This window comes from Canis aureus, chromosome 15 (assembly GCF_053574225.1).
Source record: "Canis aureus isolate CA01 chromosome 15, VMU_Caureus_v.1.0, whole genome shotgun sequence".
Lineage (NCBI taxonomy): Eukaryota > Metazoa > Chordata > Mammalia > Carnivora > Canidae > Canis > Canis aureus.
The window spans coordinates 58,399,586-58,424,252 of NC_135625.1; the positions used below are offsets into that span (position 1 = coordinate 58,399,586).

General features: G+C 41.2%; 1 protein-coding gene across 1 annotated transcript in view; it reads right to left on the bottom strand.

Annotated features, from left to right (window-relative positions):
- Positions 1 to 24,667, bottom strand: part of SVOPL (SVOP like) — a 73,782-nt gene that overhangs the window by 16,228 nt on the left and 32,887 nt on the right. Inside the window, exons 10-14 of the mRNA XM_077850088.1 lie at positions 18,050 to 18,123; positions 17,367 to 17,572; positions 16,655 to 16,766; positions 15,837 to 15,918; positions 6,415 to 6,504 (exon numbers count right to left, since the gene is read on the bottom strand). Coding sequence (XP_077706214.1) covers positions 6,415 to 6,504; positions 15,837 to 15,918; positions 16,655 to 16,766; positions 17,367 to 17,572; positions 18,050 to 18,123 — 564 coding nt within the window. The remainder of the gene's footprint in view (positions 1 to 6,414; positions 6,505 to 15,836; positions 15,919 to 16,654; positions 16,767 to 17,366; positions 17,573 to 18,049; positions 18,124 to 24,667) is intronic.

The following is a 24,667-nucleotide window of genomic DNA, read 5'->3' on the forward strand; positions in this document are numbered from 1 at the left end:
GGGTTAATATTCAAAATATATGGAGAATTCACACAACTCACTAACAACAACAACAACAACAACAAAAACCCTCAACAATCTCATTAAAAACTGGGAAGATGATCTGAACAGGTATTTTCCAAAGACAACATACAGTTGGCCAATAGGTACACAAAATGGTGCTAAATATCACTCATCGTCAGGAAAATGCAAATCAAAATTTCAATGAGCTATCATCTATCACCTCACCCCTATCGGGATGGCTATTATCAAAAAGACAAGGTATGAGGGGTTGGTAAAGATGTGGAAAAAACAGAACACTTGCTTACTTTGGTGGGAATATAAATTGGGACAGCCACTATAAAAAAAAAAAAAAAACAGTATGGAAGTTCCTCAAAACATGAAAAATAGAAGTATGCTGTGATCCAGCAATTATACTTCTGGGAATTTATCTGAAAGAACTGAAAACACAAATGTGAAGAAAAAACGTGCAATCCCACATACACTGCAGTATTGTTTACAATAGCCAGGACCTGGAAGTAACATGTGTCAATTGATAGACAATGGATAGAGAATATGGTACATATAGTAGATTATTATTTAGCCATAAAAAAAGAAGTAATCCTTGGGACACCTGGGTGGCTCAGCAGTTGAGCATCTGCCTTTGGCTCAGCACATGATCCCGGATCAAGGGATTGAATCCCACATCAGGCTCCCCGGAGGGAGCCTGCTTCTCCTACCTATATCTCTGCCTCTGTGTGTGTGTGTGTCTCTCATGAGTAAATAAATAGAATCTAAAAAAAAAAAAAAAAAAAAAAAAACCAAAAGAAGAAATCCTGGCACTTGTGGCAGCATGGATGACCCTGAGGGCATTATGTTAAATAAGCCGACAGAAAAAAACAAACACCGTATGATGTCACTTCTGTGTAGAATCTGGAAAAAAAAAAAAAAACCTCACAGATATGGAGAACAGATTGGTGGTTGCCAGAAGCAGGGGGTTTAGTGAAGAGGTGTGTGGTGGCAAAATGGGTGAAGGGTGTCAAAAGGTACAAACTTCCAGTTATAAATTTTTTTTTCCACTTATAAAATTATTCCTAGGGATATAATGTACAGCATGGTGACTATAATTAATAACACTGTATTGTATATTAGAAAGTAGCTGAGAGAATAAATCTTAATTCTCATCACAAGAAAAATTTGTGATGGATATTAACTACACTGACTGGTGATCATTTCATAATATACACATATATCCAGTCATTATGTTGTACACCTGAAACTAGCATCTATGTGTCAACTATATCTCAATTTTTTTTATTTATTTATTTATTTATTTATTTATTTATTTATTTATTTATTTATTTATTTTTAAATTTTTTATTTATTTATGATAGGCACACAGTGAGAGAGAGAGAGGCAGAGACACAGGCAGAGGGAGAAGCAGGCTCCATGCCCCGGGAGCCTGACATGGGATTCGATCCCGGATCTCCAGGATCACGCCCTGGGCCAAAGGCAGGCGCTAAACCACTGCGCCACCCAGGGATCCCTATATCTCAATTTTAGAAAGTATATGAATTGTGGTCATATTTGGGTAAATTGTATATACATGTACATACATACGTATAGTTGTAGATTGTGAAAGAGCTTCATTAAAATATTTGTATTTTTGGGGTGCCCGGGTGGCTCAATTGGTTAAGCGTCTAACTCTTGATTTTGGTTCAGATCATGATCTCAGGGTCGTGAGATCAAACCCTGCATCAGGCTCCACACTCAGTGGGGAGTACACTTCTCTCTCTCTGCCCCTCTCCCAGCTTGTGCTCTCTTAAATAAATCTTTTAAAAAATTAAAAATAAAATATTTGTTATGTCAGGTAAAATATTAGGTAGTAGAATTTTATTTTTTTAAAGATTTTTATTTATTATTTATTTATTTATGAGAGACACAGTGAGAGAGAGAGAGAGAGAGAGGCAGAGACACAGGCAGAGGGAGAAGCAGGCTCCACGCAGGGAGCCCGATGTGGGACTCGATCCCAGGTCCCCAGGATCACACCCTGGGCTGCAGGCAAGCGCTAAACCACTGCGCCACCGGGCTGCCCTAGGTAGTGGAATTTTAATTCAAATTTGTAGTTTTTGTGTTTTTAGTGTAGAAGAAAACAAAAATCACATGGAAGTCAAATCACTGAAGATACAATAAACACAAGCCAATTTATGACCCACAAAACACTGACAAAGGCCCTCCCCTTGACCAATCGCAGCCAGACTGCTCTAACCTCTTCTCACCCAGGCTGCAACTGTGGTCTATGAAAGACCAGAACAAACACTTGCCCAGTTACCAACAGCTGAAGGCCAGATCCCCAGGATGACCCTCAGCCCCCCTACATGTGCCAGCATGTGCAACTCAAGTCTGCCCCCACCCCAAATTTATAGTTTGTTCCCATCAACACCTGGAGATAGGACCTTTGTCTTGAGTTTCCCAGGGGCCGAACTCCTCCTTTCCACATTCTGCAATTTTTCAGTTCCCTTACTCTACCGTCCCACCCCCAAATTCTCCATGTAAAATGCCAGTCACCCCTGTGCAAACCAACGTCGAATTCAGTTCGCCCCGGGCTCTTTGTCCCTATTGCAAGTTATTACTGACCAAAATATGTCCTCATCACTTTTTAGCTCCTGACTGGCTTTATCTTTGACAACATACATGTATGATTTCTCAATAAGTATGCTGCTTATTAGTGGGGCGCCTGGGTGGCTCAGTCAGTTAAGCATCTGCCTTAGTTGGCTCAGGTCATGATCCTGGGGTCCTGGGATCAAGTCCCCCCATCGGCTCCCTGCTCAGCGGGGAGCCTGCTTCTCCCTTGGCCCCTCTATCTCCCTCTCTCTCTCTCATTCAAATAAATAAAATCTTTTAAAAAAATATTGCTTATTAGAAATAATTTATGAAAACACGAAATGGATGTTTTCTTTCTCATTAACTTGACAAGTGCTGCGTACAATCTCATGCATTGATTCACTGGGTTTGCACGTAGCAGGCCAGGTATTTGAAAAGACAACAAAATCACTGCGTCACTGGGACAGTGCAATTTGGGCTTATTTGCGACCCCTGAAAGATAAGCGTTTGGCTTTCATCCTTACTTACAGTTGATTTTTTGTTTTGTTTTGTTTTTTTTCTATGCAGAAATTTAAATTTTGTGTAGTTTATCTTTCTAAAAATGATTTTCCAGAATTCTAAAAATCTCTTCTCACAGGAGTAGGATATGGCAATGTGAGATTAAAGTCTTACCATAAACTTCTTTTACCCTGGTCCCACCCACCTCCACGGTTCACTATATAGCAACCAGAGTGCTCTTTTCAAAATGTGAAATGGATTATGTTACTTACCTGCTTAAAAGTCTGAAATTATCTCCCACTGCTCCTCAGGAAAAACTCCCGAGTCCTCACAATGCCTGTAAGGCACTGGCTCTCCCTGCACATCTGTCCGTTCCACTCATCACAGCTACTGTCTCTTCCTGGAACACCCCACCCTCGGTGGCACCTCAGGCCCCTGTACCAGCAGGCATCTTACTTGAAATGCTACTTCTCCTTGTTTGTTGTCAGCTCCTCATGTTTCAGGTCTCAACTCCAATATCCCCTTCCCAGAGAGGTTTGGCTAAAAAGACCTGTCACCACTTTGATTCACTATTGTATTACCTCCAAAGCACTTATACAATCTGAAATTATCCTCACCATTTGCCTATTGGTAAATCCCCAACTTGAAAGTCAGGCTTTGGAAAGCAAGCATCTTGTGGTGGCGTGCTGCCAAAGACTTGAACAACAGGCTCTCCCCGGAAGAGCCCTCCTGCTACCCTGTGCCCATGTCTCCGGTACAAATACTACCACCGCGGGAATTCCAAGGTATGACATGACATCAACCAGCTTGCAAAATTTCCCGAAAATTTTACAATTCATTTTCAGAAGCCAGTACAGGCAGCTCCAACACAGCACTGGAACCCCATCTAGTTTCCTTATAGCTACAAATAAATGGAGCCGGAACAAGGCCAGGCACAGAGTAAGTGTGCAACAAACGCTGACTGAACACTGAACTGGAATGAAATAATTCTCCATTCCATTCCATCAAATATAAATTGCAGCTAGTTTGTTAGTCCTTTCTTTGGTGTTCTAACTGCCGAACTGTATTTACAATTTGCAGACAAGTACTTTGAAGGCAATGGGTTGAATGGGTCATGACAGGAGGTTCCTAAATGAAGGGCAAAAATAGGAAGGGGAGGAGGACAGAGGTTAAGCATCTGCTGCAGTTTCAAAAAATACAAACACCGTATTTCCTGTCTCCACCTATGGACAGGAAGGAGAGAGCAGGGAAGGAGGAAGAGGAAGAATTAAATGAAAGTAAAGCTTATCTCCTGGTTGATACTCTCCCTGTGGATGGCCTTAGCCTCTCAGAAAGCAGTCCACAGGCCAATTGCATCAGATTGGCTGAGTACTTATTAGAACTACACTGGTGGTCCCATACGCAGCAGCAGTCTCTGGGTGGAATCCAGCAGTCTTCTTGTTATCGAGTTATGCCTTGTAATTCTGATGATACACGCTCAAGTTTGAGAACCACGTCCAAGAGACGGTGGACGGATTATCAGCTCACACGAGTGACGCCAAGGCCTTACTGTCTGTTTGAAGCAGCTCACCCCACCCCAAACCCAAGCTAATATCCTAGGAGCAAACAGATCTCAGATTCTGACCTTCCATTCCAAATCTTTTAAGAAAGCAAAACATCCTAATCACATCGTGATTGAAATACTGGACTTGAAAGTATTGTTATTGAGAAATATTTATTTGAATATTTAGCATTTGGCCTTCACTATTAGTGATCATTGCTATTAGGTAACATTTATTGAGGGTTTACTATGTGTCAAATGTTGGGCTGTGTTTTCCATGTACTAATCCCCTTTAATACTCAGAACAAATCTATCTGATGGGTGCTATAATTGATTTTTATTTTACGGCTGAGGGAGGCAGAGAGAGAGGAGTGATTCATCTGTAAATGGTTGTGACTCCCTGGCTGCAGGATACTAAGCAGATCAGAACCTATGGCCCCAGAAGAGCCAGTTGGTGATCTTTCCTGGTCCACAAAGCCACCAAAAGCTGTATACCCCTCCAGGGTAAATACCCACAAATACCCCCAAAAGACATGTTTCGAGTGGTTGAAAACAGAAATGCAATTTCTAATTAAAGCCCAGAAGATAAACTATACTGTGGCCTGATCATCCAGAAACAGGATTAATCTTTTACTTCTGTCTTCTACCACTATGTTCTTTTCTGAAAATGGTGCTATCAGTATAAAAGAACTTTGAAATCACTAGACAAAAGCTGCCCTCATTTTTCCTTAAAACCAGTGGGGAAAACACTCCCAAAAGAGTTCAAAACAAACGAATAACAGCTTAGTGGTAGCAAAATGTGCTAAATGATAGGAAATATGCATGACAATCTGCTCAGCCCAGAACCCCATTTCTTTGAAAACTGCATTTCCCCAGCTGCCTTTGTAGACCTTGACTCCTGGCCACAACTGACTGAGCTCAAGTGTGAACATCTGACCTGCCTGGCTAGTGAGAGTCCCTTTTCAGGAATGTAAAGAGAGTACAGCCACATCTTCTGATGGCTGCTTCAAGGATCTACAGTTCAGATTGGTAGGATGGCCATGTACACAGGCAAGCATAGCACACTGGTGTTCAGGGAGAGGACAGTAGAGCCTGAATGCTCAGAAAGGCCAAGGAGTGGCCCTGGACCCAGACAGACATAAGAAAAGGCCTGGGTCCCTATCGCCTCCACTGCTCAGATCAGATCCTCCCAGGGCCTAGCCTCACTCCTGTCTTTTTGCTGCAGCCAGCTCAGGTAGATTTCCATTCTGTGGCCACAAGAGAAGGACCAATGCTGACCAGTGTTTAGCCCCTCTGAGGAAAAAGGACCATGTGGGTCCCCACATATGCCTCTGTTTCCCTCCTGAAACAAGGGTCCATCCATGAGTCCAGGCCCTGGATTTCATCCCAGCCTATACCTGGTTTGCCCTAGCACTAGACTTACCCTCCCTGCACTTCCATGTACTATGTTTCAATTGTACCCCTGTACAGGGTCAGGGTTCAAACCCAGTGTCATTCAACTGCTCAAGCTCCTCATGTCCTCCATTTCTTTTCCATCCTACTGCAACAATGCCCACCAAATCCAAACCCTGCGTGCAATGAAATGCATGCTATTGACCAACTACAAGCCTGGAAACATTTACTTAGCCTCTTTCCCTGCTCAAATTCACTACACGATGGGGAAAGAGCCCCTCAAGAAAACTCATTAAGTACACAGACATCCCCAGTTAAACCTTTAACTTGAAGGAACCCAGTGTCCCACTTTTCCCATCTCCTTTAGACTCATCTCCTCTACAGAGGCTCCTGGGCTGTACCTGGGATATGAATGGTGCCACCATCGCGCCAATCCGACACAGGGAGCCACTGGTCCCCATCCCCAAAGCACGCATCATCGTGGGGTAGACCTGGAGGGAGGAGCATAGGAAGCATCAGTTAGCTCAGGTTTCTACTTTCCTGAGTCCCCTGCCCTTTCTCCCCCAGCCAGGTTTTGGTGCAGATCGAATACCAGGTATCCTACACAGGTATACAGGACCTGAAATACAGGGCATTTGTGTTCTCAGACACACAATTTTGAATTCTCAAGTATCAGAAAAAGAAAAAAACATTTAGGAATTATGCTTTAAATGACCAAATTCCAAAATATGTTTAATTGAATATCCTAAGTATAATTCCAAAAAGGGAAGCTCTAAATTGAAGAGAAGATTTCCACATTAGAACTATAAATGTATCAAGTGGTTTGAGCTCACATCATGATCTCAGGGTCAGGACATCAGCCCCACATCAGTTCTGTTGCTCAGTGCAGAGTCTGCTTAAGACTCACTCTCCCTCTCCCTCTGCCCCTCCCACTCATGCTTGCTCTTGCATGCTCTCTCTCAAATAAATACATTTTTTAAACTTTTTTTAAAAAGAAAAGAAAATCCTCCCCAAATAATATTTCAGTGGAAACTAACACCATGAAAAGAACTGACCAGCATGTTGGGTATATACTACATCATTCATGACACTCCTGTTGCAGAGTCTTATGATATAGAAGCACCTGGCTGGCTTGGTCAGTACAGCATGTGACTCCTAATCTCAGAGTCCTGAATTCAAGCACCACACTGAGTGTGGAGCATAATTTTTAAAAATAGAATCTTATAGCATAACCTACTTTAAAAAAATATTTTATTTGCAAGAAAGAGAGAACACTAGCAGGGTTGAGTAGCAGAGGGAGAGGGAGAAGCAGACTCCTCGCTGAGCAGGGAGCCCAATGTGGGGCTCCATCCCAGGACCCCAGGATCATGACCTGAGCCAAAGGCAGATGTGACTGAGCCACCCAGGCACCCTCATAATCTACTTTCTTGATGTAACTTTCTTACACTAAGACTTCATTAATCTGTGCTTAATCAATCCTAAATTCTTCCAGGAACTAGCAGAAGTTTAATACGTAAGCAAATAGTACTTAACAATTTATAGTGAGAACACTTTATGAAAGAGTGATTTTTACAGCAGTTAAAAATTATCTTAAAGCTATAGAATATCAATCCACTCACTAGCACAGAGTCTCTCCACTCAGTCACATTTTGTTAAGCACCATCTGCCAAAGGCAGAGTCAAAAAGCATTCTGGACTCAGTGGACATTACTGTATTTGTAAGAAAAGGTCTAGGAGTAGAGTGCCTTTTTTCAGGAGCTTTTTTTTTCTGGAAAATGAAGCTGCTGGCTATAACAGAAAACAGTAAGATTCAGATACATAGTGATGATATCAGAGTAAAGAAAATCAGTCTTTTGTTCATGTTTTGACAATTCTGAGTGGTATAATAGAAGACCATCATCTTCGGGTACATGCCTTTGATCATTTTTTTAGGTAATAAGTATCACAAAATTTACTTAGAAATTATCTCTTAAATGAATTTATTCCAAAACATGTTAAGTTAAATATTTCAAATGTAACTTTAGAAGCACACTATATTACACAGATCAAATATGTCAATTCCCTACTTTTATCTATCTGGGGAGAAAAAAAACAACAACATTTTTCTCTGGGGCTTTAATGGTTTGGATGTGCTATATCCGTAATCTGAACAGACTTCTGTGTTTCCTGAGATAAAAACAAATGTAGCTTGCCCTCTGCATTCTGCTGGGACTGCCTTCCTGGGGCAAGTATGCCTCAATCCCATTGCAGTGGGACCCTTCCTCAGAAGACCAGTAGAAATTCCTGCCCACAACACTTCCTGATCAGTTCTCCAAGGCTTCAGTTCTAGTGGAAGTAGCATCAGGTCTCATTTCATAGGCAGCTCAGAGCGCACCTCATTCTGGTGGTTAAAACCCACCACATTCTGGCCAAGGACTCCAGGCAAGGAGCCTCTGCAGACAACTGGCCTGAGGGATAGAGCAGCCATAACACAGCAGCGGAGCACACGCAGCACACACCAGAGACACTCCCTGAAGTGCCGAGCCCTGGACACTGTATGACCACTTTTTTATAAAGCCATTACTCTCAGGAGCAGGAAACTCTAACAGGCTTTTCTAACACAGAAGACAGAGACTTAGACAAAATGCCAAAATGGAGGAATTCATCCCAAATGAAACAGTAAGATAAGGTCATGGCCGCAGATCTCAGTGAAACAAATGTAAGTAACATGCCTGATGGAGAACTTAAGGCAATGATCATAAGGATACTCCTTGGGCTTGAGAAAAGAATAGAGGACTTCAGGGATGCCCTTACCACAGAGACAGAAGAGTTTTAAAAAGTCAGAAATGAGAAATGCAGCAACTGATACTAGAAACAGACCGAATGCACTGAACAAGGCTAGAGAAGCAGAGGAATGAGTAAGTGATATAGACGATAAAGTAGAAAATTATGAAGCCAAAAGAGAAAGAATTATGGAACACGAGAACAGACACACTTAGTGACTCCCTCAAACATAGTAACATTCCTATCACAGGAGTGCCAGAAGAAGAAGAGAAAAGGCAGTGAAAATTTGAGGAAATAGCTGAAAACTTCCCTAATTTGGTGAAGGAAACCGGCATCCAGATGCAGGAGGCATAGAGAACTCCCATCAAAATCAACACCAAGGCCAGCACCAAGACGTATTGTAGTTAAATTTGCAAAACTACAGTGGTAAAGAAAAAATCCTAAAAACAGCAACACAAAAGAAGTCCCTAACTTACAAGAGAAGGCCCATAAGCTAGCTGCCCATCTCTCCACAGAAACTTGGCAAGCCGGAAGAGACTGCCATGATATATTCAAAGTGCTGAATGGGAAAAATCTGCAGCCAAGAATACTCTATCCAGCAAGGCTGTCATTCAAAATAGAAGAAAAGATAAAGCAATTCCCAGGCAAACAAAAACTAAAGGAGTTTGTGACCACTAAGCCAGCCTTGCAAGAATTATTAAAAGGGGACTCTGAGTGGAGAGACCAAAAGTAATGAAGAAAAGAACAGAGAAAAACTCCAGAAACAACTACAAAACAAGTAACAAAATGGCACTAAATACATATCAAAAATTACTCAAAATATAAATGGACTAAATGTTCTAAAAGACAAGGTGTCAGAATGGATAAAAAATAAGACTCACCTATATGCTGCTCACAAGAGACTCATTTTAAACCTAAAGACACTTGCAGATTGACACTGAGGGGAAGGAGAAACATTTATTATGGACATGGATGTCAAAAGAAGGCTAGAGCAGCAATACTTATATTGGACAAACTAGGATATTATTTTATTTTATTTTATTTTATTTGCATTTATTCTATGCAGAATTTACTCCTGGGCCATAAGTTTTTGTTTCTTCAGTTTCTTCTGGGATATCTTTTTCTTCTGTGCAACCTCCTCTTCTGGTTTAGGAACAATCTGCTCTTCTTCAGTAAGAATCATCTCGATGTGGCTCATGTATGGGTTAATCCGGCTATGAGCCCTGTAAGTTCTATGTCGCATCTTGGGGGCTTTGCTCACCTGGATGTGCTCAATGACCAGAGAATCTACATCTAAACCCTTAAGTTCAGCATTACTCTCTGCATTTTTAAGCATGTGCAGTAAAAATTCAGCACTCTTCTTGGGCCACCGACCCTGTGTCCAGCCCCACTGTTTGGCCTGTGCACCTACCAACTCCACCATTGTAGTGATGCACACACTGCTTCTGCAAAGTGACATCTTTCAGATACTTGGTGGCTTTTCGGATATGCATACCCTTGATGGCCTGGGCAGTTTCACGTGTGTTCTTAAAGTGAACACGAAGGTTTGAACCTCTCGATTTGTATAATTTTGTAGGGTTTTCTGGGTCCAGTGAGTAGCGAACCATTTTCGGAGGTCACCTCAGGCCGCTTGGGGGAAGAGCCAAACTAGGATTTTATTTATTTATTTATTTTAATTTTTATTTATTTATGATAGTCACACAGAGAGAGAGGCAGAGACACAGACAGAGGGAGAAGCAGGCTCCATGCACCGGGAGCCCGACGTGGGATTCAATCCCAGGTCTCCAGGATCGTGCCCTGGGCCAAAGGCAGGCGCCAAACCACTGCGCCACCCAGGGATCCCTAAACTAGGATTTTAAACCAAAAACTGTAACAAGAGATGAAGGACATTCTATCATAATAAAGGGTCTATCCAACGAAAAGATCTAACATTTATAAATATTGATGCCCCCAAAGTCAGAGCACCCAAACATATAAAACAATAACAAACTAAGGAACTCATTGATGATAATACAGTCATAGCAGGAGAGTTTAACACCCCACTTATATCAATGGACAGATAATCTAATCAGACAATCAGTAAGGAGACAATGGCTTTGAATGACACACTGGACCAGATGGACTTAGATATATTGAGAACATTCCATTCTTAAGCAGCAGAATACACCTTCTTTTCAAGTGCACATGGGACATTCCCCAAGAATAGATCACCTACTAGGTCACAAATCAGGTCGCAACAAGATTGACATCATACCATGCATATTTTCTGGTCACAGTGCTAAGCAACTTAAAGTCAACCACAGAAAACATCTATAAAGACCACAAGTAGGGACGCCTGAGTGGCTCAGTGGTTTAGTGCCTCCCTTCGGCCCAGAGAATGATCCTAAAGTCCTGGGATCGAGTCCCACATTGGGCTCCCTGCATGGAGCCTGCTTCTCTCTCTGCCTATGTTTCTGCCTCTCTCTCTGTGTGTGTCTCTCATGAATAAATAAATAAAATCTTAAAAAAAAAAAAAGACCACAAGTATATGGAGGTTAAACAACATGCTAGTAAAATATGAATGGGTCCACCAGGAAATTGAAAAAATTTAAAAACATGGAGACAAAGGAAAATGAAAACACAATGGTCCAAAACCTTTGGGATGTGGCAAGAGCAGTCATTAGAGGGAAATTTATAGCAATACAGGTCTACCTCAAGAAGCAAGAAAAATCTCAAACAACTTCATACCTAAAGGAGCTAGAAAAAGAAAAATGAAGCCTAAAAGCAAGCAGAAGGAGGGAAATAATAAGGATTAGAGCAGAGAGAAATGATAAACTAAAAAAATAGAACAGATTGATGAAACCAACAGCTGGTTTCAATCAAAAATAAAATTAATATACCTCTAGCCAGACTTATCAGAAAGAAAAGAGAAAGGACCCAAATAAATAAAATCACAAATGAGAGATGAGAAATAACAATGAATACACAGAAGTACAAACAAGTCCAAGAGAATAGTGTGAAAAACTATACACCAACAAATTGGACAACCTGAAAGAAATGGATAAATTCCTCAAAACAAAAACTACCAAAATGAAAACAGGAAAAAATAGAAAACTTGAACAGACCCATAATCAGCAAAGAAATTGAATCAGTAATAAAAAATCTCCCAACAAACCAAAATCCAGGGCCAGATGGTTTTACAGGTGAATTCTACCAACATTTAAAGAAGAGTTAATACCCATTCTTCTCAAACTATTAAAAAAAAAAATAGGGATCCCTGGGTGGTGCAGCAGTTTGGCGCCTGCCTTTGGCCCAGGGCGCGATCCTGGAGACCCGGGATCGAGTCCCACGTCGGGCTCCCGGTGCATGGAGCCTGCTTCTCCCTCTGCCTGTGTCTCTGCCTCTCTCTCTCTCTCTCTCTCTCTCTCTCTCTGTGTGACTATCATAAATAAATAAAAAAATTAAAAAAAAAAAGAAACAGAAGGAAAACTTCCACATGCATTCCATGAGACCAACATTATCCTGATAGCAAAATCAGATAAAGACTTCACCAAAAACACAAATATAGGCCAATATCCATGAACATAGATGTAAAAATTCTCAATAAAATACTAGCAAATGAAATCCAATAGTATATTAAAAGAATCATCCTGGGCAGCCTGGGTGGCTCAGCGGTTTAGTGCCGCCTTCGGCCCAGGGTATGATCCTAGAGACCCGGGATCGAGTCCCACGTCAGGCTCCCTGCATGGAGCCTGTTCCTCCCTCTGCCTGTGTCTTTACCTCTCTCTTTCTGTCTGCCTATCATGAATGAATAAATAAAATATTAGGAAAAAAAAAAGAATCATCCACCATGATCAAGTGGGATTTATTCCTGGGCTTCAAGGGTGCACTATTTGCCAATCAATGAACAGGATACATACACAACATCAATAAAAGGATAAGAACCATATGATCCTTTCAAAAGATGCAGAAAAAGCATTTGACAACATCCACTCATGGTAAAAACTCTTAACCAAGTAGGGTTAGAGGGAACATACCTCAACATAAAAAAGGCCATATACTTACTTACTTACTAAATAAATAAATAAAATAAATAAAATAAAATAAACAAATAAATAAATAAGAAACTAGCGCTAATATCATTCTCAATGGGGAAAATTGATAGTTTTTCCTCTAGAGTCAGGAACAAGACAGGAACGTCTACTCTCACTGCTGTTACTCAACATAGTACTGGAAATCCTAGCCTCAGCAATCAGACATCAAAAAGAAAGAAAAGGCATTCAAATCAGCAAGGAAGAAGTCAAACTTATATTATTTGCAGATGATAGGATACTCTTTATAGAAAACCCAAAAGACTTCCCCAAAACATTGCTAGAACTGATACACAAATTTAGTAAAGTGGCAGGACACAAAATCAGTACACAGAAATCTGTTGTTTTTCTATACACCAATAATGAAGCAGCAGAAATATTAAGGAATCAACCCATTTGCAATTGTACCAAAAATCATTGGATACCTAGGAATACACCTAACCAAAAAGGTAAAAGACCTGTTCTCTGAAAACTACAAAACACAAAGAAATTGAAGATGACACAAAGAAACAGAAAAATATTCCATGCTCATGGATTGGAAGAACAAGTATTGTTAAAATACCTGTATTTTAACAATAAAAGGCAAAGCAATTTAATAAAATTGCTTTTATTTCTACACATTTAATAAAATCCCTATCAAAATACCACTGGTGTTTTTCACAGAGCTAGAACAAACAATCCTAAAATTTATATGGAACCACAAAAGACATGGATTAGCTAAAGCAATCTTGAAAAAGTAAAGCTGGAGGCATCACAATTCTGGACTTCAAGCTATATTACAAAGCTGTAGTGATCAAGACAGCATGGTGCTGGCATTAAAAAAAAAAAAAAAAAAGATCACTGGAACAGAATAGAATGCCCAGAAATAAACCCACAAGTATATGATCAGTTATTAATCTTTGACAAAGTAGGAAAGAATAGCCAATGGAAAAGAAGATCATCTCTTCAACAAATAGTGTTGGGAAAACTGGACAGCAACATGCAAAAGAATGAAACTGGATCACTCTTACACCACACACAAAAATAAAATCAAAATAGATTTTGATTTTAAATGTGAGATAGTAAACCACTAAAATCCTGGAGAACACTGGCAGTCACTTCTTTGACATCACCCATAGCAACTTCTTACTAGGTATGTCCCCGGAAGCAAGGGACATAAAAGCAAAGATAAACTACTGGGACTTCATCAAAATAACAAGCTTCTGCCCAGTGAAGGAAACAACCAAACTAAAAAGCAACCTGTGGAATAGGAGAAGATATTTGCAAATGACATACCTGATAAAGAGTTAGTATCTAAGATATATAAAGAACTTATCAAACTCAACATCCAAACCAAAACAATCCAGTTTAAAAGTGCACAGAAAAATAAACAAATAAATAAATAAATAAATATGCACAGAAAAATAGACATTTTTCCAAAGAAGACATATAGATGATTAACAGACACATGAAAAAATGCTCAACAATGCTCATCAGGGAAATGCAAATCAAAACCACAATGACATACCAGCTCATACCAGTCAGAATGGCTAAAATTAACAAGTCCGGAAACCACAGATGTTGGTGAGGATGCAGAGAAAGGGGAACCCTCTTACACTGTTAGTGGGAATGCAAACTGGTGCAGCCACTCTCAAACAAACAGTATGGAGTTTCCGACAAAAGTTAAAGATAGAACCTACCTTATGATCCAGCAATTGCACTACTAGGTATTTACCCAAAGGACACAAAAATACTGATTTGAAGGGATATGTGCACACCAATGTTTATAATAGCAATGTCTACAATAGTCAAATTATGAAAAGAGCCCAAATGTCCATTGACTGATAAATTGATGTGGTATATACACATAATGGAATATTACTCAGCTGTCAAGAAGAATGCAATGTTGATGTTTGCAACAACGTGGATGGAGATAGAGAATATTATGCTAAGTGAAATCAGTCAGAGAAAGACAAATAGCATATGATTTCACTCCTCTGTGGAATTTAGGAAACAAAACAAATGAACATGGGGGTGGGGGAAAGAAAGGCTAATGAAGAAACATTCTTAACCACAGAGAACATAATGATGGTTACTAGAAGGCGGGGGGCTTGTTACAATGAACGCCAAGTGTTTTTGTTTTTTTAAAGATTTTATTCATTTATTCATGAGAGACACACACACAGAGAGAGAGAGAGAGAGAGAGAGAGAGAGAGAGAGATGCAGAGACACAGGCAGAGGGAGAAGCAGGCTCCATGCAGGGAGCCTGACGTGGGACTCAAACCCAGGAATCCGGGATCACGCCCTGGGCCAAAGGCAGACGCTCAACCGCTGAGCCACCCAGGGATCCCAATGCCAAGTGTTATGAGGAAGTGTTGAATCACTATATTGTACATAAAACTAATATTAGATGGTATGTTAACTAAGTGGACTTTAAATAAAAGCTTAGGGGAAAAAAAAGAGGAGTGCAGCTTTAGCAGTCTCTGAGGTGCCATTTTCTCTAGCTCAATGAAGGACAAAAACAATTAAAATACTGTTACATTTTCTGTTCAGATATTGTTTATTTCTAGGAACACTAGCTCTCTAAGATGAACGTTTAGGAGGTAATGCTCCAGTTCCTTCAGGTAGAAGGAACTTGCAGACAGCAGATGTATTAACTCAATCAATTCATAAAGACTATCGTTCAAATTTAGGCTATTATATCCAAATTTAAGCTACACATGGTAAATAACAGATGGAGGGAACATAGCATGATGCCAGGACAACAAGTTGTTTTTTCACCTACATGTTGCATCATGAGAAAGGCAGAGCTTTAATTTCCTCTCAGGCAGTGGCTTTCACTAGACTCTACGGAGCAGAGGAAACTATCGAATAAATCTCCTGGTATCATTTTCTTGGGGTTATTTTTAGAAAATCATCCAACGTCAGCAGAAGCGAGGGATGCGTTGTGAATAGACAGCCAGCCTAAGTAGCTCACCTTGTGTGCTTTGGAGAAACCAACCCACAACTGACCTCAGCAGTATAAATGTAGATGGTATTGAAGTTGGCCGCCACCAAAGCCCTCAGCATGAAGAGGAAGCCAATCAGGCCAGCGCTAGGGAACAAGATGCCAGAGGAGTTAGGAAAGGCAGCATGGAGGTCTTTCTACAGCCTTGACACGTACTCCCACTACCTAGCTCTGTGTTACAGACGCCCACAGATAACCAGAGCCTGAGGAGATGCTGCTTCTCGTCTCTCTGGATTTCCTCCCTAAAGTAAATGCTGGACCCCAACCTTCAACCCAGCTCCCTGCCTGTCCTTCCCACTCCCCCAAAGTGTGCCGTTCCAGCTTGCCTCCCCTAGATTAGCACAACTTCTACTACCACTCTCCAAAGGGGTATGGTTTGCAGGATGATCCATATGATCATGGAGGACATTCTAGGATTGCAGAGTAAGAGTGAAATGAATTTTGACACCACAGGTGTGTAACCTATTTCTCTGAACTATTCTAATGGTGGTCCAGCTAGTTTGGTAGATAACTGGTGTCCTGACGTTCCACGAAGCTTTGCATAAACATCCTAAATATCCTGGTGGGTGGGATAAGCGCATGGGTGCAAACACACTCACACCTGTACCCTGGGATGGGGAGGCAGGGCCCAGTCGGTGGAAGAGGGAAGAAGGAGTGATGGGTACCAGGAATGACCATTCCAGTTAAACCAGCAGCCCAATCACTACTCTCCTGGTGAAAAGGACTTGCCTCAATGCCCACTGAACACTAACAGGTCAGGAAACCACAACTCAAATCCACTGCACAAAACTAGATTGTTTTGCAGCAACCAGAGAGAAAATACCTCGATGTGCAAATGTTGAGGAGAAGGAAGAACAAAGCTGTGCAGCCCATGGTGATAGAAAGGCTCAGCCGTCTTCCCAGGAAATTAATGCCCAGGATATTGACAGGATTCACTAGAAAACAAATGACAATGACAATTTCTGAAACCTTGAAAGCAAATGGCATTTACCAACATTGGCAAGGATTCCTCATTGTCACGTCAGAAAGAGGCAAGTTCATCCTCATGTGTGTTCCAGCCAAAAGCCAGTCACATGGTCATCAACGTCAGGACTCCTTCAGTGTGCTTTCTCCTGTAGGTCCAAGAAGGACAAGCACTGGTGTGTAGGTAAAGGGTATTTTACACCCAAGATGCTTATTATAGCACATAGGTCTGCTGTGAATTGCAAACGGGCTAGATCTATCTTTGAAATGGTCTATGCTGTTTTCCATCAAATTCAAAGTGCCGCTGATTTTTAAGGAGACCTAACAAGCCATGGTAGGACACACCCCAATTGCAGAGACGCCAGAAAGGGGCGGGGGAGCATCTTAGAACTGATACAACATTGTAATTCCAAGCTCTACTCCTCCAGGCTTCCCACATCCATCTGCATTGGTGACACATGAGCAAGATGTGCAGACTTGTTCAGCTCCACCAGGCAGGAGCCACATCTATGACAGGTCCCACTTCTCACCCCCAAACAGGCAGGGACCCAAAACACCGAGGAGACATTTACGAGCAATTTCGCCAATGGTGCTGATGATCATGGTCCTGTAGTCGGAGGGAGCAAACATGTGGCAGTGGCAGGGGCTCTGGCTCTCCTCCGTGTCCATCACGGTCACCACCACCTCGGCCTCGGACCGCGAGCCACACACCAGGTCCCGCTCCAGCAGCTCGGCGCTGGCCAGTATGACCCCGTAGTAGGCGAAGGAGATTCCCAGCCTGAAGGGACAGAGTCGCTCATTACTTCACTCAGCCAGCCTGGAGAAGGGGCGGTGGCCACAGAGGGACAGGTCGGGGGTGGGGGGGGGCAAGAGGGAGGGAGGGTGCCAGAGGCTGGGCTCACCTACCCTGGGGAGCCTGAGGGTGGCGTGCAGGGGAACCTGGATGGGAAAGGAATTTGCAAGCACAGCCTGGGGCCAGGTCCCGAGGAACCCACAGCCAGTGAAGGAGTTTGAAGCTTGGACTCACCTTTTTTTTTTTTTTTAATAAACTAGTTTTTAAGAGACAATTTCCTTCTCTTTAAAATAAAATAAAATAAATAAAAGTTTTATTTATTGGCTGGTTGGTAGTGGTAGCAGAAAGAGAAGACATGGCTGGAGTCGCCTTGGCATTTTTCTCCCCACTGGCACAGAGTGGATTTGCTTAAGTCAGTTTTGTGTTTATTGAAAAGTCATTTTGAAATAATTTTGTTCTTACCATATGACCCAGATCTGTAACGTGGTCCGTAAATATTTAGCATCCAACAGGTCTGCAAATCTTCCTCTTTTTTCCTGGGGTCGTGAAAAGAGACAGACACATTAGATTTAATGACTTATGGATTGGCAGGGGTTTCTCTAGTATTTTAGAGAAAAGAAAATAAGAACAGAGTGGAAATGTAATGGGTGAGAGAGCCACTCAGCTCCCATGAGTGCACCTCACTCCGCCCACAGATCATCCCTTCTACACATACATCTCAGCCAGCCAGTCTTTGCATGCTTGTTATTATTGTTGGCAAAGACCAGCCCATTGCGTTGATGATTCCAATTCTTTCTCTGTTCCTCTTCTCACCAGTGCTGGTGAGCAGTGAGGTAGAGCACAGAAAAGAGGAGGATACAAGAAAAGCGTGGGAGATTCTTTTAAACTTCATGTTAAAATAGAAAACCTAGTATTGAAAAAGAGCCTGAGAATTGTGTAAGAAAAAAAAATAGCATACATTTGGAAAGAGGACAGGATATTCGATTTCTTTTTGTGCCCTTAGAATAATTAGCAAAAGCTTTTATCCATTGTCAGTGCTTATTACATATTAGGGGTAAAAATAAATAAAGATGGGTTATATATGACTAAGCAGAGGCAGATTTTTATTTAAAGCAAGGAAGGCCTTGAGGGGGGTGCTTAGGTGAAAACTAACTATTCTTTTCTCACAAACAGACCTGACATTACAGACCCCCTCTAAATAGACCCAGTGTATAATCCTAGATGTCTTGGATTTTGTTGTCACAAAAAGTGCCAGTTTGAAGGAACTTTCTCCGGGACTTTTTTTTTAAGTACTCTATACCCAACATGGGGTTTGGAATTACAACTCTAGATCAAGAGTCGCACGCTCCACCGAATGAGCCAGCCAGGTGCTCTGCTGACTTTTAGGCTCAGCTCCTAGAGGTCATTATGGGCAGAGAATAGCAATTGACAGATCCCTTTCATCGGCTTTATATATTGGGCTTTAGCTAGTCATCACTGGAAACATTTCTGAACTAGTCCTGGCATCCCATTTTCCAATCCAGAATATGTGACCCAGAGAGGGTAAGTGACTTACCCAGGGTCACACAGCTGTTTGCAGGCACAGCCAGCTAGTCCGGTGTCAGGTCTCCCAAACGCTAGTCCTGAGTCTTGCCCATCTATCTCTCTGACATGCCCTCCTTGAGTTTGGATGTGACTATGGTCCCTTCACTGCCCCAAGTATAACTGGAGATTCAGAACACTGAGTCTGCAGTGAATCACAATGAATCATTAAGTTATATTCAAAGAAATTATTTGACTACAATCCAAATTAGTGGACTCAATCACTCCTCTCTGGTGTGGCCCCTTCTTTAGCCAGTCCCCAGAGCTTCTCATCTCTGTGTCTGAGCAGTGAAGCTCTACACATACCATCTTGTTCAGCCTCCTCAGCCTGGCATTCAGATGGTAGCCAGTGTGACCAAATCCACTGCACATTCCTGTTTCTGGTCTTGGCTCACACCACTCCTCCTTCCTCCCTTGAGGCTGCCTCTCCTTTCAGTGTTCAGTATATATGCCCCAATTGTCCCCTCAAGGGGGCTAAACGGCCCTGGCTCATGCTTACCTCTTTGCTCTGATCCTACACACTATTGTCCATGCCACTCACCTGGTTCTAACATCTGGCTGTTTGGTTAGTGATTCTTTGCTGTGTGAGCCTCACCTCACTAAGCAGATTGTAAGAGACTTGAAGGCAGGATCTATGGCTCGTAGCTCTGTATCCACAGGCCTCACATAAAAGACAACCGTGGAGAAGGACAAGACCATCTGATGGGCACGTGGATGGAAGCTGCAAGCTGAAGGCAAGAGGAGGAAAGCAGGAGGAAGAGGAAGGAGGGGGGAAAGGAGAAGGCTGTAAGAGGGAGGGTGCAGGATGGGGAGTGTGGAGAGAAGATGGAAACTAGATGGGGGTGGAGGAGGGAGTGTGGTTGTTGTGGGAATTGAGCCTCCCCAGTTGAGTATAGTAACAATAATTTATAATATATTTGACAGTTGTTAAGAGAATCGCTCTTAAATGTTCTCACCATGAGAAAAAGAAATGGCAAATATGTGGTATGATGGAGGTGTTCACTACTCTATGGCAGCTATCATTTTGCAATATATAAGAGTGTGTCAAATCGATTCACTGTACACCTTAAACTTACACAATGTTGTATGTCCATCACATCTCAATAAAGCTGAAGAGGAAAAAACAAAACAACAGGCCCTCCCACAGGCATGGCAGCCCTGGGAAGAACCTGCAGCTTCTCTCTGCACTGTTGGTGCCTCAGCTTTGAGTCATTCCCCACCTCCCTCTCTGGTGATGTCTTTTGCTCTGTTATATGTCCAGCCTCCTTGTGTGCTGTCAATCCTCCGCTAAGCAAAATCTGCACTTAGCCATGGATCTAAGGATGCAAAGGCCAATCAATAAAGATCATGGAAGACCATAAAGGCCAAGGTGAGGTTTCCCTATAGTCAGGGACTGAGAAGGACAGGGCAGGGGAGGCACTGAAGGTTCCTGAACAGAAGGGGTAATATTGGTGTTGGAAGAATACTTGTCTGACAGTGTTGTGCTGGATGGAATCACAGGGCATGGAGCAGTGAGGTGGCTGTGTGAAAGAGGTTGGAGGGGGCACCTGGGTGGCTCAGTTGATTAAGAGTCTGACTCTTGGTTTCAGCTCAGGTCTTAATACTCCCGTCATAGGATTGAGCCCTGCGTCAGGCTCCAGGCTTGGCATGGAGTCCACTTCAGATTCTCTCTCCTGCACTCTCTCTCTCAAATAAATAAATCTTAAAGAGAGAGAGAGAGAGGGATTGGATATAAAAGCCACTGTTGTAAAAGCACCAATGGGATTGGCAGTCAATCAGGCTTGGTGGTGCAGAGGTTTGCAATGAGTCAAAGGGAATGCCACACAGTGAGATGAGTATCAGTGAACACCTGTTTCAGGCTGCAGTGTGAAGGAAGCCAGGCACAATACTGTGTAATTCCCCTTATATGAAATAGAGAATAAGCAAATTCATAGAAACAGAAAGTAGAAGTTACCAGGGATTGGGGGTGGGTAGGCATGAGGAGTTACTTCCTCACAGAGGGTCTGTTCAGGATGAAGGCAAAATTCTGAATGTATTTGATGCCACTGAATTGTACACTTCAAAATGATGACACAAACGAATGGAAAGCTATTCCATGCTCACAGATTAGGAGAACAAATATTGTTACAACGTCTAAATTACCCAAAGCAACCTACAAATTTAATATAAGCCCTACCAAATATCAACAGCATTTTTCATGGAGCTAGACAAATAATCCTAAAATATGTATGGAACCACAAAAGACCTTGAATAGTCAAATTGATCTTGAAAAAGAAGAACAAAGCCAGAGGCATCAAATTCCCAGATTTCAAGATATACTACAAAGCAGCAGTAGTCAATACAGTATGATATTGGCACAAAAATAAACACATAGATCAATAGAACAGAATTAAGAGCCCAGAAATAAACTCCCAATTACATAGTCAATTAATCTTTGACAAAGGAAGCAAGAATATGCAATGGGAAAAAGTCTCTTCAACAAATGGTGTTGAACAAATGAACAGCTACATGCACTAGACCACTTTCTTACACCACATATAAAAATCAGTTCAAAATATATTAAAGACCTAAATGTGAGATAGGAAACCATAGAAATCCTAGAAAAGACCACAGGCAATATTTCTCTGACATCAGTCATAGCAACATTTTTTTCTAGATATGTCTTCTAAGGCAAGGGAAACAAAAGCAAAAATAAACTATTCGGATTACATCAAAATAAAAACCTTCTACACAGTGGAGGAAACAATTGACAAAATTAAGACAACCGACTCGGGCAGCCCCGGTGGCACAGCGGTTTAGCGCCGCCTGCAGCCCAGGGCGTGATCCTGGAGACCCTGGATCGAGTCCCACGTCGGGCTCCCTGCATGGAGCCTGCTTCTCCCTCTGCCTGTGTCTCTGCCTCTCCCTCCCTCTCTCTCTCTCTCTATCTCTCTGTGTCTCTATGAATAAATAAATAAAATCTTAAAAAAAAGACAACCGACTGAATTAAAGAATTAAAGAAGATATTTGCAAATGACATATTCAATGAGAAGTTAGTATCCAAAATACAGAAAGCACTTATACAACTCAATACCAAAAAACCCAAATAATCCAATTTAAAAATGGGCAGAAGACATGGACAGACATTTTTACAAAGATGATATCCAGATGGCCAACAGACACATGAAAAGATGCTCCACATCATTCATCATGGGGGAATGCAAATCAAAACCACAATGAGCTACATCATCACACCTGTCAGAATGACTGAAATCAAAAACACAAAAAACAAGTGTTGGCAAGGATGTGGAGAAAGAGGAACCTTCCTGTATTGGTGGTGGGAATGTAAACTGATGCAGCCGCTGTGGAAAACAGTATGGAAGGCCCTCAAAAAGTTAAAAATGGAATTACCATATAATCCAGCACTTGTACTACTAGGTATTTACCAAGAATATGAAAACACTAATTTGAAAAGATATATGCACCCCTGTGTTTATTGCAGCATTATTTATGAAACCCAAATTATGGAAGCAACCAAAGTGCCGACCCATAGATGAATGGATAAAGAAGAGGTGGTGTAAATATATGGTAGAATATTACTCAGCCATAAAAGAGTGAAACCCTGCCATTTGCAATGACATGGATAGACCTAGAGGGTATAATGCTAAGTGAAATGTCAGTCAGAGAAAGACGAATACCATTCCTCACTCAAATGTGGCATTTAAGAAATAAAACCAAGAACAAAGAAAAAAAAAGAGACAAAAAAAAAAAAACAGACTCTTAACTATAGAGAACAAACTGATGGTTACGGGGGGGGCAAGGATGGGTGAAATAGATGAAGGAAATTAAGAGTACATGATGAGAAGTGAATAATGTTGTTCAGTAATTGATGAATCAATATATTGTATACCTGAAAGTAATATAACACTATACACTAATTATACTAGAATTAAAATTTTTTAAAATCCTTGCGTGAAAAAAAATTACTGTTGACCTTTGACTAACATGGATTTAAACTGTGCAGATCCACTTAAATGTGGATTTGTCTTTCTTTTTATAAATATAGTACAGTACTGTATTTTCTTTACGAGTTTCTTAATAGTTTCTTTTCTCTAGCTTACTTTAAGAATACATATAATACATATTACATACAAAATATATGTTTTGGGTTTAAGAGAGAGATAGTGGTGGGGGTAAGGAGAGGGAAAGAGAGAATCTTTTTTTTTATATATATAAAAGATTTTATTTATTTATTCATGAGAGACACATACACAGAGAGAGAGAGAGAGAGGCAGAGACACAGACAGAGGGAGAAGCAGACTCCACACAGGGACCCTGATGTGGGACTCGATCCAGGGACTCCAGGATCACACCCTGGGCCGAAGGCAGGTACCAAACCACCGTGCCACCCAGGGATCCCCAGAAAGAGAGAATCTTAAGCTGGTTCCACACCCAGCATGGAGCTCTATCTCATGATCCTGAGGATCATGATGTGAGCTTAAATCAAGAGTCAATTGTGACTCTAAGTGACTGAACCACCCAGGTGCCTTTCATAAAGGAAAATATGTTAACCAACTGTTTATGTTATCAATAAGGCCTCTGGTCAACAGGAGGCTATTAGTAAAGTTTTTGAGGAGTCAAGAATTACTCATGGATTTTCAACGGTATGGAGGGGTCAGCATCCCTAATCCTTGAGCTGTTCAAGAGTATTCACTTTAGAATCTTGGATTCCTCACTTTTCTTTTCTGAGATCAGTTTCTTAATTTGACAAATGAAAGTAATAATATTGGCCTACTTCATAGGGATTTTCTCTAAGTATCAAATAAAAAAATACGTTAAAAAAAGAGAACAAAAATAGAAATAAAAAACATAGAAGAAGAACTCTCCCCTCAGGAAATTCAGTCTTCTGATAAGAGTTTTTTGGGTGGTTTTGAAATGTTGCTCAGGAATATAAAAAGACTTGAATAGTGGGAATATATACTTTTATCAAGTAAGATTGTTTCATATTATAAAGGTATTGATTCTCTTTATGTATTAACTAATATTTCAACACCATCCCAATTAAACTCTCCTAGATTTTGGGGGGAGGGTGTATTAGAAGATCTCAATAAAGTGACTTCAAAGTTGTTCTAGAAAAATAGTACTGAGAAAATAAAACTTGGAAAATTCTGCAAAAGAATTAAATAAGGGGGACTTACCCTACCAGATATGAAAACTACTGTAAAGTGTCATACCGGACCACTTTTAACCTGCATCCTTTTCCCAACATGAAGTGCCCTCTTTATTTTATAATAAATCCCCATATATACATGAATCTACAAATCTATCATTAGAACACAATAGAGAATTCAAAAATAGATTCAAATATATAAAGGATGGATTATTCAATAAAAATGTGTGCAAAGGGTTAGCCATTTAGATATGACAAAGCTAGACCTGTACTATGTTTCTTATATTCAACTAAATCCAGATAGATCCAACATTTTAAAAGTAATTATGAAACCAAATTAACCCAATAGA